General features: G+C 52.0%; 7 protein-coding genes across 7 annotated transcripts; 2 read left to right on the top strand and 5 right to left on the bottom strand.

Annotated features, from left to right (window-relative positions):
* Positions 1-744: 744 nt before the first annotated feature.
* On the top strand, positions 745-1,843 carry EDD37DRAFT_25298 (uncharacterized protein). Its single transcript, XM_062810701.1, has one exon. The coding sequence runs from the start codon at positions 798-800 to the stop codon at positions 1,812-1,814; it is 1,017 nt and encodes a 338-aa protein (XP_062674790.1). The 5' UTR covers positions 745-797; the 3' UTR covers positions 1,815-1,843.
* On the bottom strand, positions 1,844-3,526 carry EDD37DRAFT_25297 (chaperonin 10-like protein). Its single transcript, XM_062810700.1, has 4 exons — positions 3,193-3,526; positions 2,995-3,075; positions 2,617-2,923; positions 1,844-2,538 (listed from the first exon to the last, which is right to left on the bottom strand). Exons 1-4 carry the CDS (start codon positions 3,238-3,240, stop codon positions 1,874-1,876), a joined length of 1,101 nt encoding a protein of 366 aa, XP_062674789.1. The 5' UTR covers positions 3,241-3,526; the 3' UTR covers positions 1,844-1,873.
* EDD37DRAFT_25302 (uncharacterized protein) lies at positions 3,511-9,884 on the bottom strand. The gene has a single exon (XM_062810702.1). It carries the CDS (start codon positions 9,774-9,776, stop codon positions 3,813-3,815), a length of 5,964 nt encoding a protein of 1,987 aa, XP_062674788.1. The 5' UTR covers positions 9,777-9,884; the 3' UTR covers positions 3,511-3,812.
* Positions 9,885-10,741: 857 nt separating this feature from the next.
* Positions 10,742-11,490, bottom strand: EDD37DRAFT_644681 (phosphoribosyltransferase-like protein; the record flags this gene model as incomplete). Its single annotated transcript, XM_062817536.1, has 3 exons — positions 10,742-11,227; positions 11,281-11,366; positions 11,421-11,490. 3 exons carry the CDS (start codon positions 11,488-11,490, stop codon positions 10,742-10,744), a joined length of 642 nt encoding a protein of 213 aa, XP_062674787.1.
* Positions 11,491-14,091: 2,601 nt separating this feature from the next.
* EDD37DRAFT_644680 (adenosinetriphosphatase) lies at positions 14,092-16,470 on the top strand (the record flags this gene model as incomplete). The annotated part of the gene is made up of 1 exon (XM_062817535.1): positions 14,092-16,470. The coding sequence occupies one exon, from the start codon at positions 14,092-14,094 to the stop codon at positions 16,468-16,470; it is 2,379 nt and encodes a 792-aa protein (XP_062674786.1).
* A 176-nt stretch (positions 16,471-16,646) lies between these two features.
* EDD37DRAFT_25223 (protein phosphatase methylesterase 1) lies at positions 16,647-18,352 on the bottom strand. Its single transcript, XM_062810695.1, has 4 exons — positions 18,306-18,352; positions 17,946-18,225; positions 17,062-17,891; positions 16,647-17,004 (listed from the first exon to the last, which is right to left on the bottom strand). Exons 2-4 carry the CDS (start codon positions 18,167-18,169, stop codon positions 16,823-16,825), a joined length of 1,236 nt encoding a protein of 411 aa, XP_062674785.1. The 5' UTR covers positions 18,170-18,225; positions 18,306-18,352; the 3' UTR covers positions 16,647-16,822.
* Positions 18,353-18,389: 37 nt separating this feature from the next.
* Positions 18,390-19,434, bottom strand: EDD37DRAFT_615492 (uncharacterized protein). The gene is made up of 2 exons (XM_062815602.1): positions 19,356-19,434; positions 18,390-19,292 (listed from the first exon to the last, which is right to left on the bottom strand). The coding sequence occupies exon 2, from the start codon at positions 19,280-19,282 to the stop codon at positions 18,758-18,760; it is 525 nt and encodes a 174-aa protein (XP_062674784.1). The 5' UTR covers positions 19,283-19,292; positions 19,356-19,434; the 3' UTR covers positions 18,390-18,757.
* Positions 19,435-19,775: the final 341 nt, after the last annotated feature.

Raw genomic sequence — 19,775 nt, 5'->3', positions numbered from 1 at the left:
TAAGAGATAGTTAGAGCAATATTATAAGTTTCTATATCGATATCAAAAACTTTTGGGAGAGTCTTGCTAAGTAAGCGCTAAGAATAGGGGTTTTGACGTATTAGAGCTTAGACTCGTTTGGCAAGAAATTCTGCTGAATTTTTTGATTGGCTCGCCAATCCTGCTATACCCAGTTTAAGAACTGAGACAAATGAAAGTCACGATGTAACCAGCCGAAATGCTTCGGACCTGCATATGAGGGAGCCCATCCTTTGTCTCTCTGCACGCTGCTGTACACTTCTGTCAGGCTAATTTTGTTGCACAAGTACATTGCTGTTGCCAATTCACAGGTGTGGTTCGAGGGTTCCAGCATGCTCGGCTCGCGATACAACAGGTTCAAACGACAGGGCCGAAGCAACCACGGCGAACAGCGTCCAGAAGCCTCCGCAGGCTTGGTGTCTGGCGAGTCAGCTGGCAGCCTATGTCCAAAGTCGTCGTATGAAATGGGTGAGGTTCCAATAAACACAAGCTATCGCGATCTGGAAGAACAACTCGACCGACCTGATCATCCTTTGGGGGCCACAAAGTCTGCCGACGCCAGGTCCAGTCCTGGACTGTTTCCATCTCGTACGAAATTCCCGGTGAGCAGGAAATATGCGACCATGCACCCAAGATCAGGATCCAGAACGATTGACCTTCTCAAACTCATCCTGATGCTAATGTAAGCAAGCATCCTCTCATTTTGACTCCACTGACTGAACTGCGGTAGTGGGCTATTGCAATGCCTTGTCGTTGTCTGCAATGCCGTCGACGCCTTGATGCCTGACTTCATCGATTTGGTTGCTGGCCCTATCAAGGATTTCAGTGCATATTCGTCCCTCCCGAAACACTGGAGCGAGACACTCACTGCTGATGTCCACCCAATTATGTGTCACTCTCACAACGACTACTGGCGACGAGAACCTCTATTCAGCGCCATACGTGCCGGTTGCACTGGAGTTGAAGCAGACGTTTGGCACTTCGAAGGGGAACTCTATGTCGCCCACACCATTGCCGGCATTCGGCGCAACAGAACTCTTGGAAGCTTATACCTGGAACCGTTGAGAGACATCTTGGATCAGCAGAATGTCGTACCGAAATTTCTGGACCCTATCTCTACAGTGCGCAATGGTGTCTTCGCTGATCACCCAAGGCAATCTCTCGTCTTGCTTATTGATTTCAAGAACGACCCGGGACAGACGTGGGAGGTGCTGTCTTCATACCTTGCCGACTTCCGTGAGAAAAATTTCCTCACATACGCCAGGGCGAGCTCCATAGTCAATAGGCCGCTCACGATTGTCGTCTCAGGCGAAGCCCCTTTCGAACGAATCCTTCAGAACTCAACACATCGAGATATATTCTACGATGCGCCACTCGACCTTATGGCTTTGCCGTCACCCTCTATGCTCTCAGTCGATACAGTAGCCGACCCACATCCCGACCCAAATATCCTCGAAGAGCCCGAGACATCACCAGCAGACCCTGCCATCTACTCCCCCACAAATTCATACTACGCCTCCGTCTCTTTCATCAAGTCAATCGGCTACCCATGGCACTCGTCACTATCACAATCCCAGCTCAATCTCCTGCGCGGGCAGATCCGCGGCGCTCATGCTCGAGGGCTTAAAGTCCGTTACTGGGGCATCCCTGCCTGGCCAATCGGTGTGCGCAACTACATCTGGCGTGTACTCGTACGAGAAGGAGTCGACTACCTGAGCGTCGACGACATCGAAGCAGTAACCCACGACAATTGGGGACCTCGAAAAGGCGGCTGGGGCAAGAAATTCTGGAGGTAAACATCATACAATGTCGGAGTAGCATCCCTGGTCAAACTAGGCCACAAATAGTGGTGTCTTCACACCTTATCAGCGACGTTCTCGCCCGTCGCCTCACCAGGCATCTTGAAGATGATCTTCAGCACCTTCCTCGCCTCAAAGTCTTTATATGCTTGCGGCGCATCCTCAAGGGACATGGTCTTCCCGCACAAGAACGCAACTTTCTTCTGCTCCTTGACCAGCACCTCCAGGGCATCCTCAAAGATACTTCGCACCGGGCACCGACCAAACGCCATGGTGACATTCTTGCCATAACATAGCAATCCATTAAGTGGGAGCTGCTCAGTGTGCACGCCGACCGAGCTAATCTGGCCCCACGGGCGGATCATATCAAACGCCAGCGTAAATGCGTCGGTATGGCCCACGACCTCGAGGACAACGTCAGCGCCCCGTCCGCCACTCGCGGCCTTGATCTTCTCGACCGGGTTGTCATTAAGATTGATCGGGATGGCGCCAATCTTTTCGGCTTCATCCAGACGTTCCTGAACAGAATCGATCGCGTACACCGTCTTGACCATAGTGAGTGCAGACGTGATAGCACACAGCCCCACGGGTCCACACCCAATGACCACTGTCGTGAACTCCTCACGATCCCGCTGCGGTAGGTTCTTCAAGAACCGCGACGCCGCAAAGTATCCGGTTGGGAATATGTCGGCCATGAGAACGAGCATTTCTTCCGGAATGCCTAATCAACGCGTCAGATAAGTTGCACATATCTCAAATCCCGAAATAATCGCCAGAATGGCTTCGCGTTTTAACATACCCTTCGGCGTCTTCACAAGCGTAGAATCCGCCAGCGGCACACGCACATACTCTGCCTGCCCTCCATCAATCGAATTCGCGGGCACCGAGTTCCCAAACAACTCGCCCTTGGCGCAACGACTCGCCTGCCCTCGCACGCAGTAGTAACACTCCTGGCACGCCGTGTAAAAGGGCACGACGACTTTATCGCCAATCTCGAATTTACTCACGCCGTCGCCCTTCTCGACGATGGACCCGACGAACTCGTGTCCGCAGATAAAATCTGGTGGACACTTGAGATGGCCGCGGTAGAAGTGTAGATCGGAGCCCTAGCCCCTGAGATCAGCGCTGCTCATGTCTCCTTGAGCCCTGACGGCCTCAGTATGGGTGGTGGACTCACGCAGAGAGCGGTCGACGAAACCTTCAGTACCGCGTCGGTCGGTTTTTGGAGTTTGGGGTATGGTCTGTCTTCAACGGCGACCTTCAATGCCAATTAGCACTCCTACCTCCATAGCTGCACAGAAGTCTTCAGAGTCGAATACAAAAGCCCAGTGCAGACATTGTCTTCAAAGGGCCAAGGACATAGACGCAAACATACCTCGTAGTTACCCTTGAGCACCACTGCGCGCATAGTGGATGGAGGCATGACTGCGGTTCGTTTGCAATACGAGACTTCTAGACTGGGATCAGTGGGTTGGTATGTAGTATTAAAGGTCCTTTGATGCGTCCCCAAGACAACTCTCGAGTTCACAACTGATCACAGTGACTACTTAACCGCCCTCGAGAGGTCACGATGTCGTGGCCGTTCGGACGTCAGGAGCATTTCGTATGTGGAGGTGGATTTTCCCCGCGCGATGGATGACCCTTTGCCGAGGTGTGAACGTCAGTCTGGGTGAGGGACGAGGCTGAACCCCGTCCGTCCCTGGGCAGCCTTGCTCGGTGCAACGCAATGCTTCTTGGAATGTACCGTACTTTACGACAAAGAAGACGTGTAGTACCTAGTAAGCAGAGTGCCACATACTCGACACGCGCATATGCTGGCGGATCCTCACGACACAAGTCATGAGTTACGAGGAACAATCTCATTGTTTATTCATGTCACTTCATTCTGCTTTTCATATGCACAAAGCTGGCCAGTCACTAACAGCAGACCGGCCATTTCGTCTCACAACTGCTCGTATTCTTTACATGTCCCACAATCCCAATTCCTCATCACGCTCAATAGTCATAGTCATCATAGCCACTTCCATCATAACGTCTTCTGATACTGCCAGCAACACTAGTCATATCCACATTTTGTCGCTCCTCCTCAGGGTGAAGTAAATTCTTTCTGTGCTGACTCTCTGGAGAAGGCTTCCCGTCATAAGCCGACGCATATGCCAATGCTTCTCTAGGCAAGTCTTGCGCCTCGTAAGAAACTCCAGACTGACCAGAGGCTTGTCTCGATGTCCGCAACGGTTCGGGCACATCAGGATTAGGATGTCGCGCCTGTTGGCTTGGAAGCAAAGCACGTCCTCCTAGCGTGGGAGAAGTAACTTGATTGTAAGCCGCAGAGACGCCCGTCTTTTGATCCCGAGCCGGACTGCGCATAGGCGCAACAAAGTCAAAACTCGGGACGGATGCGGGTATGGAGTTCCGGAAGGGATTGCCCTGGTCTTGATATGGACTCTCCAAGTCTGCTTCCTGATTATCCAAGCTGGAAGCAAGAGGGAGTGCCGAAGTTGGCGTTGCAGTAGCTGTATACGACGTGGGAGTGTTTTCGTTGCTCCCATTCGAAGAGTACTGATCCGGATTGACGAGAGAAAGTCGAGGAGGCCCTCCTTGGTCGATGTCGAGTTGTGACCCAGAACGGGAATACTCCCCAAATTGCCTTTCTAGCTCCACAGAATCCGCATTGGGGTCGAAGAACTTCTCGTCCGTCATATAGGGATTGTTCTTTTCATCGTCGTCATTGTAATTCATCGTTGGCATCTCGACAGCACCCTCTGGAAGAGTGTAGGGCCTGTCAGTCAGAGAAACTCCTCCATTCTTTTCACCGGCCTGCGCTTCTCTCTCGTCGTAGAGTCCTGTAGGATCGATCTGGTAATGATTGGGCGGCAGCGAAAATGGCAATTCTGGGGCTGGGTTGGAGCGGCCGACTGGTCTATCTGGCTGTATGCTGTTTTGCGACTCCGAGGCCACTGACATCCTTGTTTGGCCCTGGTGACTGAGAGTCTTCGTGATTATGCTCGTGGATTTCCGCTCTGCGGGTATTCCAAAGTCCTGTGAGTCTGGACCGTCCGGGTCCCGGATACCAAACTGAGCGATGGTGCGCAATTTTCGGGTCACCCACGACGCCAGGATCTTGCCCCGTTGCTTCTCTGACAGTCGACTCCGAGGAAAGTCCCCTTGACCAACAAAAGCGACAATGTCAACGATGATTTGATGTTCATGGAGGACAGCATTGACAATGACCGGTACAATAGAGGCCAAGTATGCCTTGCGGAAGACCTCGACCAGGACCACGACCAATCCACCAGCTTGGAACACGGCGCAACCGCCCGGTGCAATGTTTCGATGACATCTTTCAATGCTATTTTCGATGTCGATCGGGAAATGATTGAGGCCATTGACCTCGAAAGTCTCTCCAATACTTCCCAGCACAAACAGGATCTGCATTTCGACAGGCTGATTGCCTGGACCTATTGGTCTCGTGACATTGTGCAAAAAGCCCAAATCACCTGTGCGGACATAGGTCTGATTTGGATCGCCTCCCGCAATGCGGCCACTGAATCTTTCCTCGTCGAATGTTTGCTTGGACATGTAGAACGATTTCGCGCATGCTTCGGACTGCACCCATATCTCGCCATATTCGCCGACGTGGCACAATTGACAAGTCTCCGGATTAACGACAGCTATCCGCGTAGCCACGGGAACCATTCCCGAATCCTGAATACATAACGCTGTTGGATCGGTGTCCGGATCGACTGGATATATAAGGCCTCTTCGGAGAGCTCGTAGGTCAAGCCAAAGCTCAATGGGCTCAATGGACATGTAGCTACGAGACGCTATCATCGGATTGAGAACATGCGTGTAAATCGTGTTGACAGCCGTTCTTTCGAGACCGGTTTGTGCGAAATGTGTTCTTGCTTTGATGAAGAGGTCGAGACGTGGCCGAGTCTCTGTGATTATCATCAAGTTTTTAAGCTCATGCAAGGAATAGCCTTTGCCAGCAACGTGACCCATGGCGAAATCCAGCATCTGACTCGTGGCGTATGTATCCTTGACTTTATACCTCGACAATGCTTGGAATAAGGAACCAGGATTTTGAGCAAAGTCGAGTGGCGATATCAAGTAGGTAGTACTTCCATTGTAGACACCCATCATGACCGTATGAAGAAAGCCAATGCCAATAGTACTCCTAACACAGGCCAGGACAGGCTTTGAGCTCGTCATCTGGCAAGTCTCTTTCTGAACTTTGCACATTCCAAGGATCGTATCGTGTCCTAGCTGGACAGAGACTCGGCGTTGATCTGGTGTCCAGTAGGTCCAAATGATGACAGGATTGGAAGGTGATACCCAGGAACGAGTCATGGTGAGACCGAGGTCTCTACAGCCATGTGACTGCTTGGCGGGCTTTGTGGTGTTGTACACGTTGGGAATATTGGTCTTGAGATATTGTGCGGATTGTTTGAGATGCTGCGAAACGGGTTTTTGTTTAAAAAGATGATCGACCTCGGTATTGCAGAGAACCGCTTTCACACCCATGTCCGCGACAATGTGAAGGTAAGCTGGTGCATCTTCGGAAAGTCGATTCGAATCCAAAGGCGCGAGCGGAATGGCGATTGCTCCTAGGACCATGCAAGCATAAAGCGCGAAGACATAGTCCTCGGAGTGGGTATACATCAGAACAACATGGTCGCTTGGCTTGATCTTCACCTTGTTCCGCAAGTACAATGCCACAGCCGCCACTCGTAGGTCGAACTTTTTCCAGGTGAGCGGCTTTCCCTCCTTACCCCTGCCATCGACTGTGCAGTATGCAAGTTCATCGGCCTGCCTGGCCACTCGCCATTGCATGAGGTCGAAAATGTTTGTAAAATTGCTTAGGGCCGTGGACGTTCGATCATCAATAACGACTTCTCTGGGATCGACACCTGACCATTGCGTCTCCTGGTCGTAGAGGAGTTGTGTTCGAGCACCGCTCGCGATTGCAGACCAGATCCCACCGCTGATGTCTTCCCCAAATGGTAGATTTTGGACGGCTCGTTCGACGCCAAACTTGACATGTACACATGGCAACGAGCCGTTGTCAAATTCTTTACGGCATAGCATGTTGCCAATTTCCCGTCGACCATTCTTCGTTACCCGCGGCAGAACCCCGGGCGCCGTGATCAAAACACAGTATACTCGCAGGTGATGTTCCTGATACAACACTTCCATTGTCCGGTCGGCTAGGGATTCAAGCAAGGCAATATCAAGTTGCCTCGGAGGACCTCCTGACGATACAGGAGCAGTCGAAGCGGAGATCGACTCGAGAAGGATGATTGGAAGATGCTCGTCATTCACAAAACAATCAAATGCTGAACAGTCATGAATCTTGGGCACATTCCTCATGATAGTGAGAATGAGATGTTGAACGAAGTAATAGCGGTGTTCCTGCACCGCGAGACCAGATTCGACCCATTCGACTCTTTGCCTCAGACGATCTTCATACAATCCGAGTACGTAGATTTTGCCTTCGATGAGGCAGCCAAGCAGGCCGGTTCGAAGGAATTCCGGGTCAATGGCTGTCGGCGTTGGATTTCCCTCTTTGAAGCAGTAGGGACGTGCATGAAATATCGTCTCGGTGTGCCTAGGCAGTGCCCAGAACCCGCCTGAGAGTGAAGGTGAGTCCACCCAGATCTCACCGATAGAGTTCGGACTGCATATTAGACCAGACTCCGGATCTACCACTGCTAGAGTAGCATCAGGTATTGGATAGCCAAAGGCTCCGCACCTCACAGCATTCGGATATGACTCGGCTTTGGCGCGCGCCTCAGAACCCATAGCTAGGACAACGATATCATTAGTCTTCAGAGCCTCTTTGTCCAGCAGTACTTCACCAAGATCTTCTGTCGAGCGTTCTTTGGGTGGTTTTGGCTTGCTGCCACCTCCGAGCAAACTGCTACCAAAGGCGGACTTGTTGTTAGAAGTTTCGTCTTCTTTCTTCTGTTCGACTTCGTGGTCATGGTCCATCTCATGGGTCAATGAACAGCCCATTCTTTCCTCTCCACCAAGCCAATCGCGCATGCTGATCACCATGCCCCCATGTTCGGGCAAACACAACATCGGCGCGACGATTTCGCGGGCCCGGGGGTTGCGGAGCGGCTTGAGCCAGCGGTCTGCAAGCAACTCATGGAATTCGGCGTCCACAGTCAATGTATCGATCATGCATAGCTTGACGCTGCTGAAGTTGGGCTCAGTCCCTTTTTTGAAGTTTCTCGTCGTCATCGGATCTGCTTGGTAGTTATATACCACACGTTTCAGGCCAGGATAATCCGCCACCAGAAGGGTTGTCTTGTACTTGGAGATCAGATTCGCGTAAAGACCAGCTGTCTCGATCGCACGCTGATCAATGTAGACCCCTGTATGACCGCCATAGACGTTCAACAAGATGCCCAGAATCATGCCGATGCTTTGCCTCGGATCCAAATAGCTAAGGATGGTCTCTCCATGTCTCGAACCTGTGATCAGATGGCCTTGTTTGTCCCGTAGAGAAGGATTGAAGGTATCAGCTCTTGTATTGCTCGTCGCGGATGTGATCATCGCACTCAGTGTCGCCATCTGATGCATGATCGTTTTGTGGCTCATGACAACTCCCCGCAAATCGCCAGTTGGGGCTGTAGAGAACTCGATGTATGCTAGATCAGGCACTACGAGAGGAGGCTCTTCGCCCTTTCTCTTTGGGTGATAGCTTCCAAATTCATTCGTCTTCCACCACTCAACACCACGAGGCCAACTGAGTTTAGCAGCAGTGATGTCCCGCTGAAAGTTCTTCAGATTGGCCTCCGTCGTCAATGCGAGATGGGCTTGTGTAGAGGTCAACACAACGTTCAAACGAGTGTAGTTCTTCAAGTCGTTGATCGGCACCGCGACGACACCCGCAATGAAGCAGCCCAGGAGTGCCACGGCAAACTCAATGATCTCATTCTCGGTGTAGATCAATGCCACACGATCGCCCTTGTACAGGCTACTCTTATCCCGGATGACCTGGGCCACCTTTTCCGCACGACTACAGAGCTTGTCCCATGTTATTGACACAAGCTCTTTGCCCTTCTGATCCAGCACCCAATATGCGGCCTGCTTGGGATTCGTCTTTGCTCGATGCCGCAGCACAGCTGCAATGTTTTCGAAACTGGACATTTCAATGTGGGAGTCATGGGGGTCGCAAATGGCGAAAGGAACTTCTCGAGGCTCAAGGGGCATCTGATGTATCGCTGCACCTCCCGGCAGCTCTCCAGCACCCAAGAAAGGTGGTGGAATCTGCGCAGTTGGGGAAGTTACCTCGCCCGAGGAATAGCGGTGGACGTTGCCACCATAGGTTTCTTGTTGGTCTTCTCTTTGTTGGCCAGCAAAGTCCGAGAAATACCCCTGCTCCAGCATGGTAGAGTTTCTGGTGTCTGCGCCAGCGTAATTAGGCTGGGTGTCGGGATTAAAGGCGTAGTTCTGGCTCATGAGTGTCTGAGTACGAGAGGCCTCATTCGCAGTCTGAAAGGTCTCATTGCGATTGTCGTACGACGATCCTGACATTGTCCTGCCTCCTCCTGCTCCTTCCCGCTCTTGAAATCTCTGGACCAGACTTTGTGGTGTCGAACTTCTTCGAGGATCATTACTGTATTCCTCCCTTACAATTGAGACCGGTCGAGCCATGCTCGGATAGCCCTCTGTCATTGTTCCATTCCCCGAGTGGTTGCTCGCAGACCTGCCCGTGAGAGCGGCGAGTGAGGCTGCCCGGGAGGCATCGCTGGATGCCGGATGATCAGTGTCATCAGGGGAGTGTACTCGAAGTCGCGACTGCGGCTGCGGGGACTGCTGAGGGCTGATGTACTGCGAAAGTATGAGCGTGCGGCGTTTCTCATAGCCTTTCCTGGTTATGTCCCCTTCTTCCAGCTCCTCGTCGAGCTTGCGCAATTCTTCCTCCAGTTGGGGATTGACATTAGACATTTCGGCGGGACTTCATGAAGGCGAGTCGCTTTACGTGATTTGAGCACAAGACCAGGACCGCCCACGGCCGAATCGGCCGACTTCTCTGTACACAGCGCTCGAGGAGAAGGATGAACGGAAGAAGAGGCTAAGCGAGTGACAAGGAGAGCTTGCAAAAAAACGCCGATCGACCTGCTCAAAAGGACGATTTTCGTGGGTTTCAGTTGGATTCGAAACATGGAAGAGACGGCGCGCACCAGGCGCAATGTGGGGAGACGTGACGATTGGCGATGTCTCACTCAAAGCACTTTTCTTGACTTTGCCATACAGTACATTATTACTTGTGCATATGCCTATTTTCTATGCGACACAATCGAACATCCATCCTGATACATATACACTGTTTCTAGAGCCTGCGAAAACAAAAGCTAGCGAAACCTGAACATCAATGAAGATGGTTGATCGTCTATCTCTAACTATCTGTCCGCTTCGGGACAGAAAACAAGACTCCGATTTCAGACGACGTGTTTTAGGCCTACCAAGCCGGATCACTACATGTTGAAGAGAGCTTCCAGGCTGCCGGCGAGACGATAGTGATGCGTACACCTATATTCCCCTTCTCTTTGCAAAGACAAGAATGGCCTCAGCAGTATCGCACTGCACAGATAGCGGTCGCCTCGAAATGGCCCTCCTTGGCGCAGACCGTGGCTGCCTTGCCTTGGTGATCACAGAGACCAGCAAGCTTGTGCGATGTTGACAAACTCGGAAGATGACAGCGAGATATCTTTTGGTGCAAGCAAATCGCTTGCAATAAGTGAAACGGGTAAAACGTATAGCTTGGTTGCGCAGATCAAGCGTAGTATAACAGCCACATGGGCTCTGAAAAGACACGGCTGAGTTGCTCATGGCTGGCGCTGGCGGACTTGAAGCGTCCTGTTGTCCTGGACGTCCTCCACGCCTGGTTCGGTAGCATCCTGTGGTCGCTACTATGACTGGCTCTCCAACAGTGTGTAGACGGGTGCGTTTAGCTTATCCCGACCTTTCAGAAAGGTGAGCTCGATGATGAAGATATAGCCGAGTAAGGTTCCGCCGCATTTCTCAACCAGAGTGCCTGCAGCTGAGGCCGATCCACCGGTTGCGATCAGATCGTCCACAACCAGGACCTTCTGACCGGGTTTTATCGCGTCGGTTTGCATGGCAAATGTATCCGTACCATATTCCTTCTCATATTCTGCCGTTTCGAGTTTGCCAGGCAGCTTCCCGGCCTTTCTTACTGGTACGAACCCAGCTCCGAAGCTCAAAGCCAAAGTCGGTCCGATGAGGAAACCTCTGGCATCGAGGCCGACTATCACATCTGGGAGGTTGTCGGGGCCGAAGCTCTCGTGAACTTGAAGTTCATATGCGCGGATGAGATCTTGATGTAGGCTATGTGAGGCGAAGAGTGGGAGAATGTCTTCGAATAAAATGCCTTTCTGGACCCGATCCGTGAGCGGCGTCCTTTATTTAGTATTGTGCTTGGTCACACCTTGGGAAAGTCTGGATACGTCTTCAGTCCAGCTTTGATTCGAGCCTTTAGTTCCGGCAACGCTTGAGGACCGGAGAGTTGGGAGGCTATAGCGATGATTAGCAAGGCTGAACATGTGCAGGCAGGAAATGTCCACATACAGGTGGTGGTGGCATGGGGCTCTGATCGCGCGGAGCCATGACTTGAGTCTGGATTTTCAGGAAGAGTCATGCTGAGCAGGAAACGAGCTGGACGAGGGAGGCGGATAGCAGGATAAATAATGAGACAGACGAGAGAAAAAATCGGGATGACAACAAAGAGCACCGTTGCACAGGACGAACAGGCGATGCAGGACGAATCAGTCAGGCATGCAATCCACAGTGGTAGTAGTGGAGGAAGCTGAATGCAGCAGCTGTTTGCTAGGTTCCGTTCGGGATAGGGACTGGGATGGACGCTATTCCAGATGGTCTTGGGTTTGGAGTATCCTGAGGTGAGCCTTTCAGATGCCAGTGCCAGTGCCAGTGCCAGTGCCAGGGCCGTTTTGACAGTTGGTTGCATGTGTTAAACGTGATGTTAGGAACAGACTTAGAGTCAGAGTCAGAGTCAGCCTGCCCACCGGCCGGCATTTCTCCCAATATTTTTTTTCCCTTTCTCGCACTGACGTGATTGACGAGGGGCGCACACCCCCCAAGTTACCCATGTCTGGTTTAGGACTTCCGATAGACAGCGGTGTGCTTGGAAGCGAATCCACTCGGCAGTAGTTCTCCCTTCATGGTCTCAACACCAAAGGCAAATAATTCATTTCTTGCTTTGAGTCAAGGATCCTCAACAGGTCCGTGGGCATGTGTATTTTCTGGATACCCCCGATCGTCAAAGATAGGTCATTATGCCGGTCATGGCCGGTTAAAAGGCCATAGTTCAGGCCCAGAAGTGGGATGTACGTGTGGTGGGCTTGATAAGGCGCAAATCCATTGATAAAGGAACGTGGAACCGCAGAAAGATGCCTACATCAGCCCGTAGGATTGGCCGATAGGAACCACCGTCCTTCGAGGCCGTGGGTATGGTTGTGGGTATGGGCGATGGTGTGAGTCTTGGTGGATGCATGCCAGTCTGCAGAAATCCAACTGTCTACTACCCACCTCTGCTGCCTTTGCAGATACGGCCAGGACGACCGCATCTGGTGGTGCCACAAAACAAAAGCCATCTCCAATCTCGATTCACCAACTCCATCTATCTGCCTAACGACGGGCCGTCGTTCAGTGGAGATGTAAACTAAGCTTTCACCAGCAGGAACCTGACCTTCAGGAGTTCACAAGTAGATATCCTGTCCTCACTTTGGCAGGGTGTTGTGTACAGTATACTCCGCCCAGATGCAGCGACGCCATACAATGCGCCATCATCTTTGCTTGACCTGATGAGCCATTAAGTGTTTCGTGCTACGCGAGTTCGCCACGACGAGCAAGCCACCCACGATCCTTCTCGATCACCTCAGCCTGACCCGCAATTGTCTATGGCTTAGCCCTGCGTGGTGAGAGACCATGTTCTGGATTCCCTCGTGGGCTGCTGCAGTCTGGACGATCATCTGTGATCTGCATTGTGCACTCATCTGAGCTGCGATTCTTCTTCAACAGATTCGCATGCATTAGGCGACCGAGGTCGATTTGTTGTCGGGCCTGCGTATCGAAGTAGCGGTCACGAAAAGAGGTTGTTCTCAAGGGTCTTGTCATATAAAGCTACTGCAAGCCACTGTACAGCAATCGGCCCTTGATCCTGGACGGTGCCACAGGCGTCCGTAGTTGCCGTTGCTCATATTTCCGGCGAGTGCCGGTTCGAACTTATATAGATCGTGGTCGTCCAACGCGGCAGGGTATCTTCTCACCAATTCGATTGAAGTCCTGCTGTCATGAAACATTGTGACAAGATGAACAATGGCCGACCACACAGTTACGTGCTAATGTCAGTGTCGTCAGCGGATATTGGAGTATTCAGTACCCCGGCAGGTATGCATAGAGTCGTGCTGAAAAGTGCAACATTGGACCACCCTTACCAAGCTGATAGCTGCATTGCGACAAAGACTCTCGGTGTTCCATCCCGAATCGCACCGCGTCACTACGGCTTTCTCGCGGAGCTGTAACCTGGCTGTATAGCCGGCCAGGCTTCAGTCATAGGGGAAAGAAGTATAGTTACCTAGTTACCTTCTGAATACATCTGGTTACATGGCGACAACTGCCGGCTTGCTTGCTATTGAAGGGTCATCTTCGTCCGTGCATGTACCTATTTGTCTCGTGGGAGGTTCATTGGCAGAAATGGCTTCGGCTAATTCCGTTGGGGCCGTCTACAGAATCAGTGAAACAAGACTGGAATGTTCGCAATCGACGACCTGGCCAACTAGCTGCAGCACCTCAACATGACAGCGTAATCCGCGTTCAGTAAGGTCTGACTACCGAGTTGTACCTCAAGTCCTGACCAAGCAAATGGCGATGTTTGACAAGTGACATGATCCGTTAATGACTGAATCAGGTGTAAACAGTCACTTCAGTGTCGGAGTGGTCGGGCTGATAGCCACATTGCCCACTTTGAAGTAAATCAAGTCACAGGAAATATCGAAAAGACTTGAGAAATGGTGTTGCCGTGAAGTATTCAGTGGGTGCGCGATATCCGTGCTGTAGAGTCCTTATCCGGACGAACCCGTGATTCCAGAAAATTTCCCCATTCGGAACTCGCCCCGCGCAAAGCCAAAAAATTATTTTGCAATTGGGGACCAAGTACGGAGATGTTTTCTTGGAATAGACCATCAATATCAAAGCCAGCGTGTGACGTATATCTCACACAATGGTCCGGGCCAGAGAAGAGGACGAGTTTGTCTTGACGCTGTCGGACGCCGAAGAAGCACCACCAAGCGAGTCCGAATCCGACCATGATCGAGGAACGAAGCGCAAGCGAGACGAACCATCCAAGAAGACAGCCAAAAGCAAGAGACAGAAAACACAGTCCAAAAGCCAAAAGCACATTGAGCCTCAACCAGCGTCCGAGGCAGAAAGTGAAGAAGACCAAGGTGTAGAAGACGGCGCCATTGATTCTGATTTCGAGTTCGAAGTTGGTGCAAACGCAGCGCTCGAGGACCTCGAGGACTTCGATGGATGGGGTGCCAACGAGAGTGTGTCAAAGACGAAATCCAGTAACAAGAAGGGCGTGGACATTGACGAGCTGATTGCCCGTCGCGCTGCAAAGAGACAATCCCAGACGAATGGCAAGGAGCCCGTCGCGGCAACGGATGATGTAGTGGACGACGACGAGGAATCTCCGGCCGACGATGAGGATGGTGACGATGAGATACCAGACTTCGACGACGATGAACTACTAGCACCCGACACGTTCGGTGCCGAAGCTGCCAGCGAAGACGAAGACGACGACGCCGAGTCTGCTGACGGGGAGGAGGCTGAGAACGACGATGCCTCTGACAACGACTCCGTTGCTTCTCCCACCGCACATCCAGACGATCTAGCCTCCGAACAATCGGATGCCGAGTCACAAACCTCAGACGCAGACCCAGAAGAGCAGGCAAAGAGAGATGCCTTCTTTGCTCCTGAAGAGAAGGCCAAAACACCCAACCTCAAATCCGTCTCCTCGTTCCAGCAATTCTCCTTATCACGACCTATACTACGAGGCTTAGCCACACTATCTTTCACCACGCCCACTCCCATTCAGGTCCGAGCCATACCCGTTGCGCTGCAAGGTCTAGATGTCGTGGGTTCCGCAGTGACAGGTTCCGGCAAGACGGCGGCTTTCCTTCTGCCCATCCTCGAACGTCTACTCTACCGCCCACGGAAAGTACCAACCACTCGCGTCGCCATTCTGATGCCAACTCGTGAACTGGCTGTCCAGTGTTACAATGTGGCCATCGCACTCGCCCGCTTCACCGACATCACATTCGCCCAAGTGGTCGGTGGATTCTCCTTGCGCGAGCAGGAGGCCGTCCTCAAGAAGCGGCCCGACGTCGTCATCGCTACACCAGGTCGATTCATAGACCACATGCGCAACTCAGCCAGTTTCGCCGTGGAGAGTATTGAGATCTTAGTCCTCGATGAAGCCGACCGGATGCTGGAGACTGGATTCGAAGACGAACTCAACGAAATTTTGAAAACGATCCCAAAGGGCCGGCAAACCATGCTTTTCTCCGCCACCATGACCGATAGCGTCGACAAGCTCGTCCGCGTAGGCATGAATCGTCCAGTCCGGCTATCCGTTGACGCGAAGAAGAGCACAACCGCCGGTCTCACCCAAGAGTTCGTCCGCCTCAGGCCGGGCAGGGAGACCTTGCGTCTACCGACACTATGCGTACTTTGCAAGAAATTTTTCACCGAGCGCACGATAGTCTTCTTTCGGCAGAAGAAAGAAGCGCATCGAGTCCGAATCATCTTTGGACTTCTGGGCCTCAAGGCCGGCGAACTCCACGGAAGCATGTCGCAAGACCAGCGTATCAGCGCTGTCAACGATTTCCGCGAGGGAAAGACCACGCATCTTCTTGCAACCGACTTGGCCAGTCGAGGTCTCGATATCAAGAACGTCATGACGGTGGTCAACTATGAAGCGCCACAGACACACGAGATCTACGTGCATCGTGTGGGACGTACGGCTCGTGCGGGTCGTTCTGGACGTGCCTGCACTATTGCCGCCGAGCCGGATCGGAAGATCGTCAAAGCAGCAGTGAAGAGCGCCAGAGGGCAGGGCGCCAAGGTGGTCTCGCGTGCGATGGATGTCGAGGAAGTAGACGCGATGACCGCGCAGATTGAAGAGCTGGAATCAGACATCGAAGAGATCATGCGAGAAGAAAAGGAGGAGAAGCAGCTTGCACAGACTGAGACTGAACTTTTCCGCGGCGAGAATTTGGTCAAGCACCAGGCTGAGATATTGGCCAGGCCTAGGCGGACGTGGTTCGAGAGCGAAAAGGAGAAGCTAAATGCAAAGAGTCGGGGTTTGATCGAGCTGAACGGGCCTAACGGAGTAGTCAAGGTCAAAGGCGAGAAGAAGAGGTTGAGCAATAAAGATAAGAAGAGACTGGATGATCACAAGGAGCGTGTGGAAGGCAAGATGTGGAGGAAGGGTAAAGGCAGCGAGGACGCTGCTAGGAGGGATAGGCAGGACCGGAAGAAGAGTAAATCGAAGACCGCCGGGAAACCCAAGGGCAAGACATTCAAGAAAAGGAGGTAGAGATATATTGTGAAGATGGATCTGCTCTTAGGGTATCTCCTATTCCATGTCGAAGTAATTGGCAGCTTTCTCCTTGCCGGCTCATAGGCACACTTTCTGCGAACTGCTCAGGCTCCATATATAATTCCCCCGGAGTACGTGCTGGACCGGTCAGACTGCTGGAGACGAATCGAAGCGGCTCTGTACATGCTCGAACGACTGCCTCGATTGCTAGTATCTTGACATTCCGGCTGGGACGCAGATCGCCCAATATAAGCTGTGCTGAGCAGAGAATCCTTGAAGTGATGCTGCGTGGCCGGAGCTGTCCAACTACATAGAAGCTGCAAGCACCCGTCCCGACGTCGTGTACATATCACTTGTGTTCCGCGGGCTTGAGTTTGCCTTGTTTGATCAGGTCATCCACTTTCGGTGGAAGGACGAGGCCGACCCTGTCATTTCTCCTGTAAAAGTCGGCGACCACCTGCGCAGTCTTGGCGGGTTGGTCTTCTTGGATGAAATGGCCGGACTCTGGAAAGACTTGTAGCTGATACTTTCCTGCTATGATGTCAGTCATCCGTCTGGATGGTAGCATATGTCGACAGGAGTACTTGCCTTGCATCTGGCCTATCATCAATTCCTTGTCCAGTCTATCGGTGCCGGCGAGGAGTAACAGCTTGCCGCCACGAGACTCAAGGAACTTCTTCGACAGCCCAACAAACCAGCCCTCCCAGAACGGCTTCGTCGCGCCCAAATCTGTCCGCCACGACCATTTGTCTGTGACTTTCGATTCAAGCAGCAGGGATGGCACAGATACCCTAGCAGAAGTGGTGTTGCGGATCGTCCTAGACTTTAGATGCCATTCTATGCCCGAGGCGAGGGTTGGGAAGGATCTTGGTCTTGTTGAGAGGTAAGTATCCATGCTGGAAAGTGCATCCATTGCGGAGCCCTCGACGACGTCCAGGACTCCGTACGCCAGTAATGCGTTGCCCAAGAGTCGCTCATGGGCCACCTCAGTGACTACAGCTCCTCCAAGACTGTGGCCGATAAGCACGATATCTGGTAAGGCTGCCCATTTCATGTGTGCCTTGGCGGCGTTCACAACAAAGGCCAGATCTTTAGCTAGCGTGGTCAAGCTCAAATCTGGGGCTGAAGGTGAGCTGCCGGACGAGGTTGTGATAGATGCCTGACCATGACCCCTGGCATCGAGTGACAACACGCCAGCGCTGGGGATGAGTTTCAGGAACTCGGAGGCAAAAGCAGCAAATGATAGTCCTGAAGACCCAGCGCCATGATGTGTGACGATAAGGGGACCGGAAGATGTCGGTGGAGTCAGATAGGCATGGTGACTGATGTTTTCTGACGGCGTCCTTTGCTGGAAAGAAAGTGATTGGGCAAAGAAATCGTCCCAAGGTAAGGGCGCGGAACGAGATTTGATCGAGGAGCTATTCGAAAAGTTAGGACGTCTGAAGGGAGGTAAATGGCTTGTTGTGCCAAACCTTTTCGGCCTTTCAAATAGTTTTTGGCTGGGTGATGGGACTATGGTACCGGTGGATGATGTTGATGAGGCTGAGGAGGATGAATCATTCGGCGACTCTGGCGGAAGGGGGAGCACTTCGTCCTGGCTTTCATCATGCTCTTCTCGTTCATCGAAAACCGGAGGCGCATCGGGCGGTAGTCGGGCTAGGTGAGAGCGAGCAAATGCACGCTGAAGGTCGCTCATACTCAGACTGTTTCCATCATCATTTCTCGGGATCGAAGAGTCGATAGTCCGGCTTCCTAGATACAGTATGTAGGTCTTGTATGGTTGTTCCGGGAAGTCCACCTTCACTTAGGCGGCCTTATTGGTAGTACTGTACCTTTTCCGGCCAGCGCCGCTTTTACAGTAACCTCGATCAACCATGACATGTTGAAGTTAGATTGCATTCAACGTACTCTGCACAAGCTGATTTACATTCACAATATGAGTCATTCGACTAGCTTTCTCAAATCACTGGTAGGCAGAATATCATGGACGTCCCCCGCCTCAGGCAACCCTAAATGACAACCAACAACCAACACTGAACGGGGACCACCAACCAACAACCAACCTTGGACGATAGCCAACCTGACAGCCGTGTTGGACTCTTTGCCCAACTCTGGGCAAAGACATGGAGCTCTGTTGCGGACTCGTGGTATAAAGGGGCCTAGACCTGCAAAAATTGTCACCTTACATCCTAACTCATAATTGGTCATCGACCTGTGAGCAAGCTCACCTTTTGTGTCCCTAGTGTCCCACATATTCAAAGAGTGATGAGCTTGTCAAGAGTACCTAGGTACATGGCCAAATATTCTGACTTTGACTTCGAGGTTGTGGGCATAGAGATGGCGACGGGTTTTGTTGGAAGAGGGCATTTCTCATCGAGGGGAGGGGTTGGCTGCAGATGCGTTCCGAGAGATGGGTGCTGAGGAGGCTGCACAGCATGATGGCTGCTCCGATGTCAGTGCTCGAGCAGAGAAGAGTATGGAGACAAGGGGTGCTGGAATATTGATGCTTACCTTCGTTGGCAGAGGGTCTTTGGTTGTAGCAGGCACAGTTTGACAATGGTGACACAGACATAACATGCTGAAGAAGCATCGATGGTAATAGATGAGCTGAGACTCTGTGCCGCGGGTGATATTCATGATGAGGAGCAGAAGAGAATCTTGCCATTAACGAAAGCAGACTGAGTGGTGTTGATGAGAGGAGACCGTTGGTGATGGGAGCAGAGAAGAAGACGTTGAAGAGAAGGAAATGCCGATGAGAAGGAGATCTTGAGGAGAGAACTACAGTCCACGTCATGTTCTGCTTCAACATTTCATTCGAGGTAGGTACGATCGCAGTATCTTACAGTCACGGCAAGAGCAAGAGTTTTGGTAACTCTGAAGAGGCAGGAGCGGTTCTGGTTTGAGCCAGGCACTTTGGTGGCCAGGCCAGACCGAAAAGGTCGACCAAGGGAAGAGGCAACGGTAAGTACCACTGCACCCTTACCACCTATACGACTCAGCCAGCACGAGCATCATGTTGCATTTCTATTATGAGCAGGCCAGACAGTTTGCAGGGTTTCAGCCCTGATGCTCACGTCCGTTGAAGGATGCTAGAAGAGACAGCACCACACATGAGAGCGTCCATTCCGCTCCACAACCTGACACAGCCGAACATTCTTTGTTTGGCAGCCCAGCATGTGGTACATTCCCAAGGCTTGCAGACACTCATGTTCGGAGTGCGTGGAATTGCTTAGATGGGCATAGGTGCTAATTTGACAGCGTTTTCTACACAGGCACGAAAAGACCGTATGTCTTCTACGTCA

Source organism: Exophiala viscosa, assembly GCF_022695815.1.
Source record: "Exophiala viscosa unplaced genomic scaffold EDD37scaffold_1, whole genome shotgun sequence".
Taxonomy (NCBI): domain Eukaryota; kingdom Fungi; phylum Ascomycota; class Eurotiomycetes; order Chaetothyriales; family Herpotrichiellaceae; genus Exophiala; species Exophiala viscosa.
The sequence above is the reverse complement of the archived record's forward strand: the minus strand, read 5'-3'. Positions and strand labels throughout refer to the sequence as shown.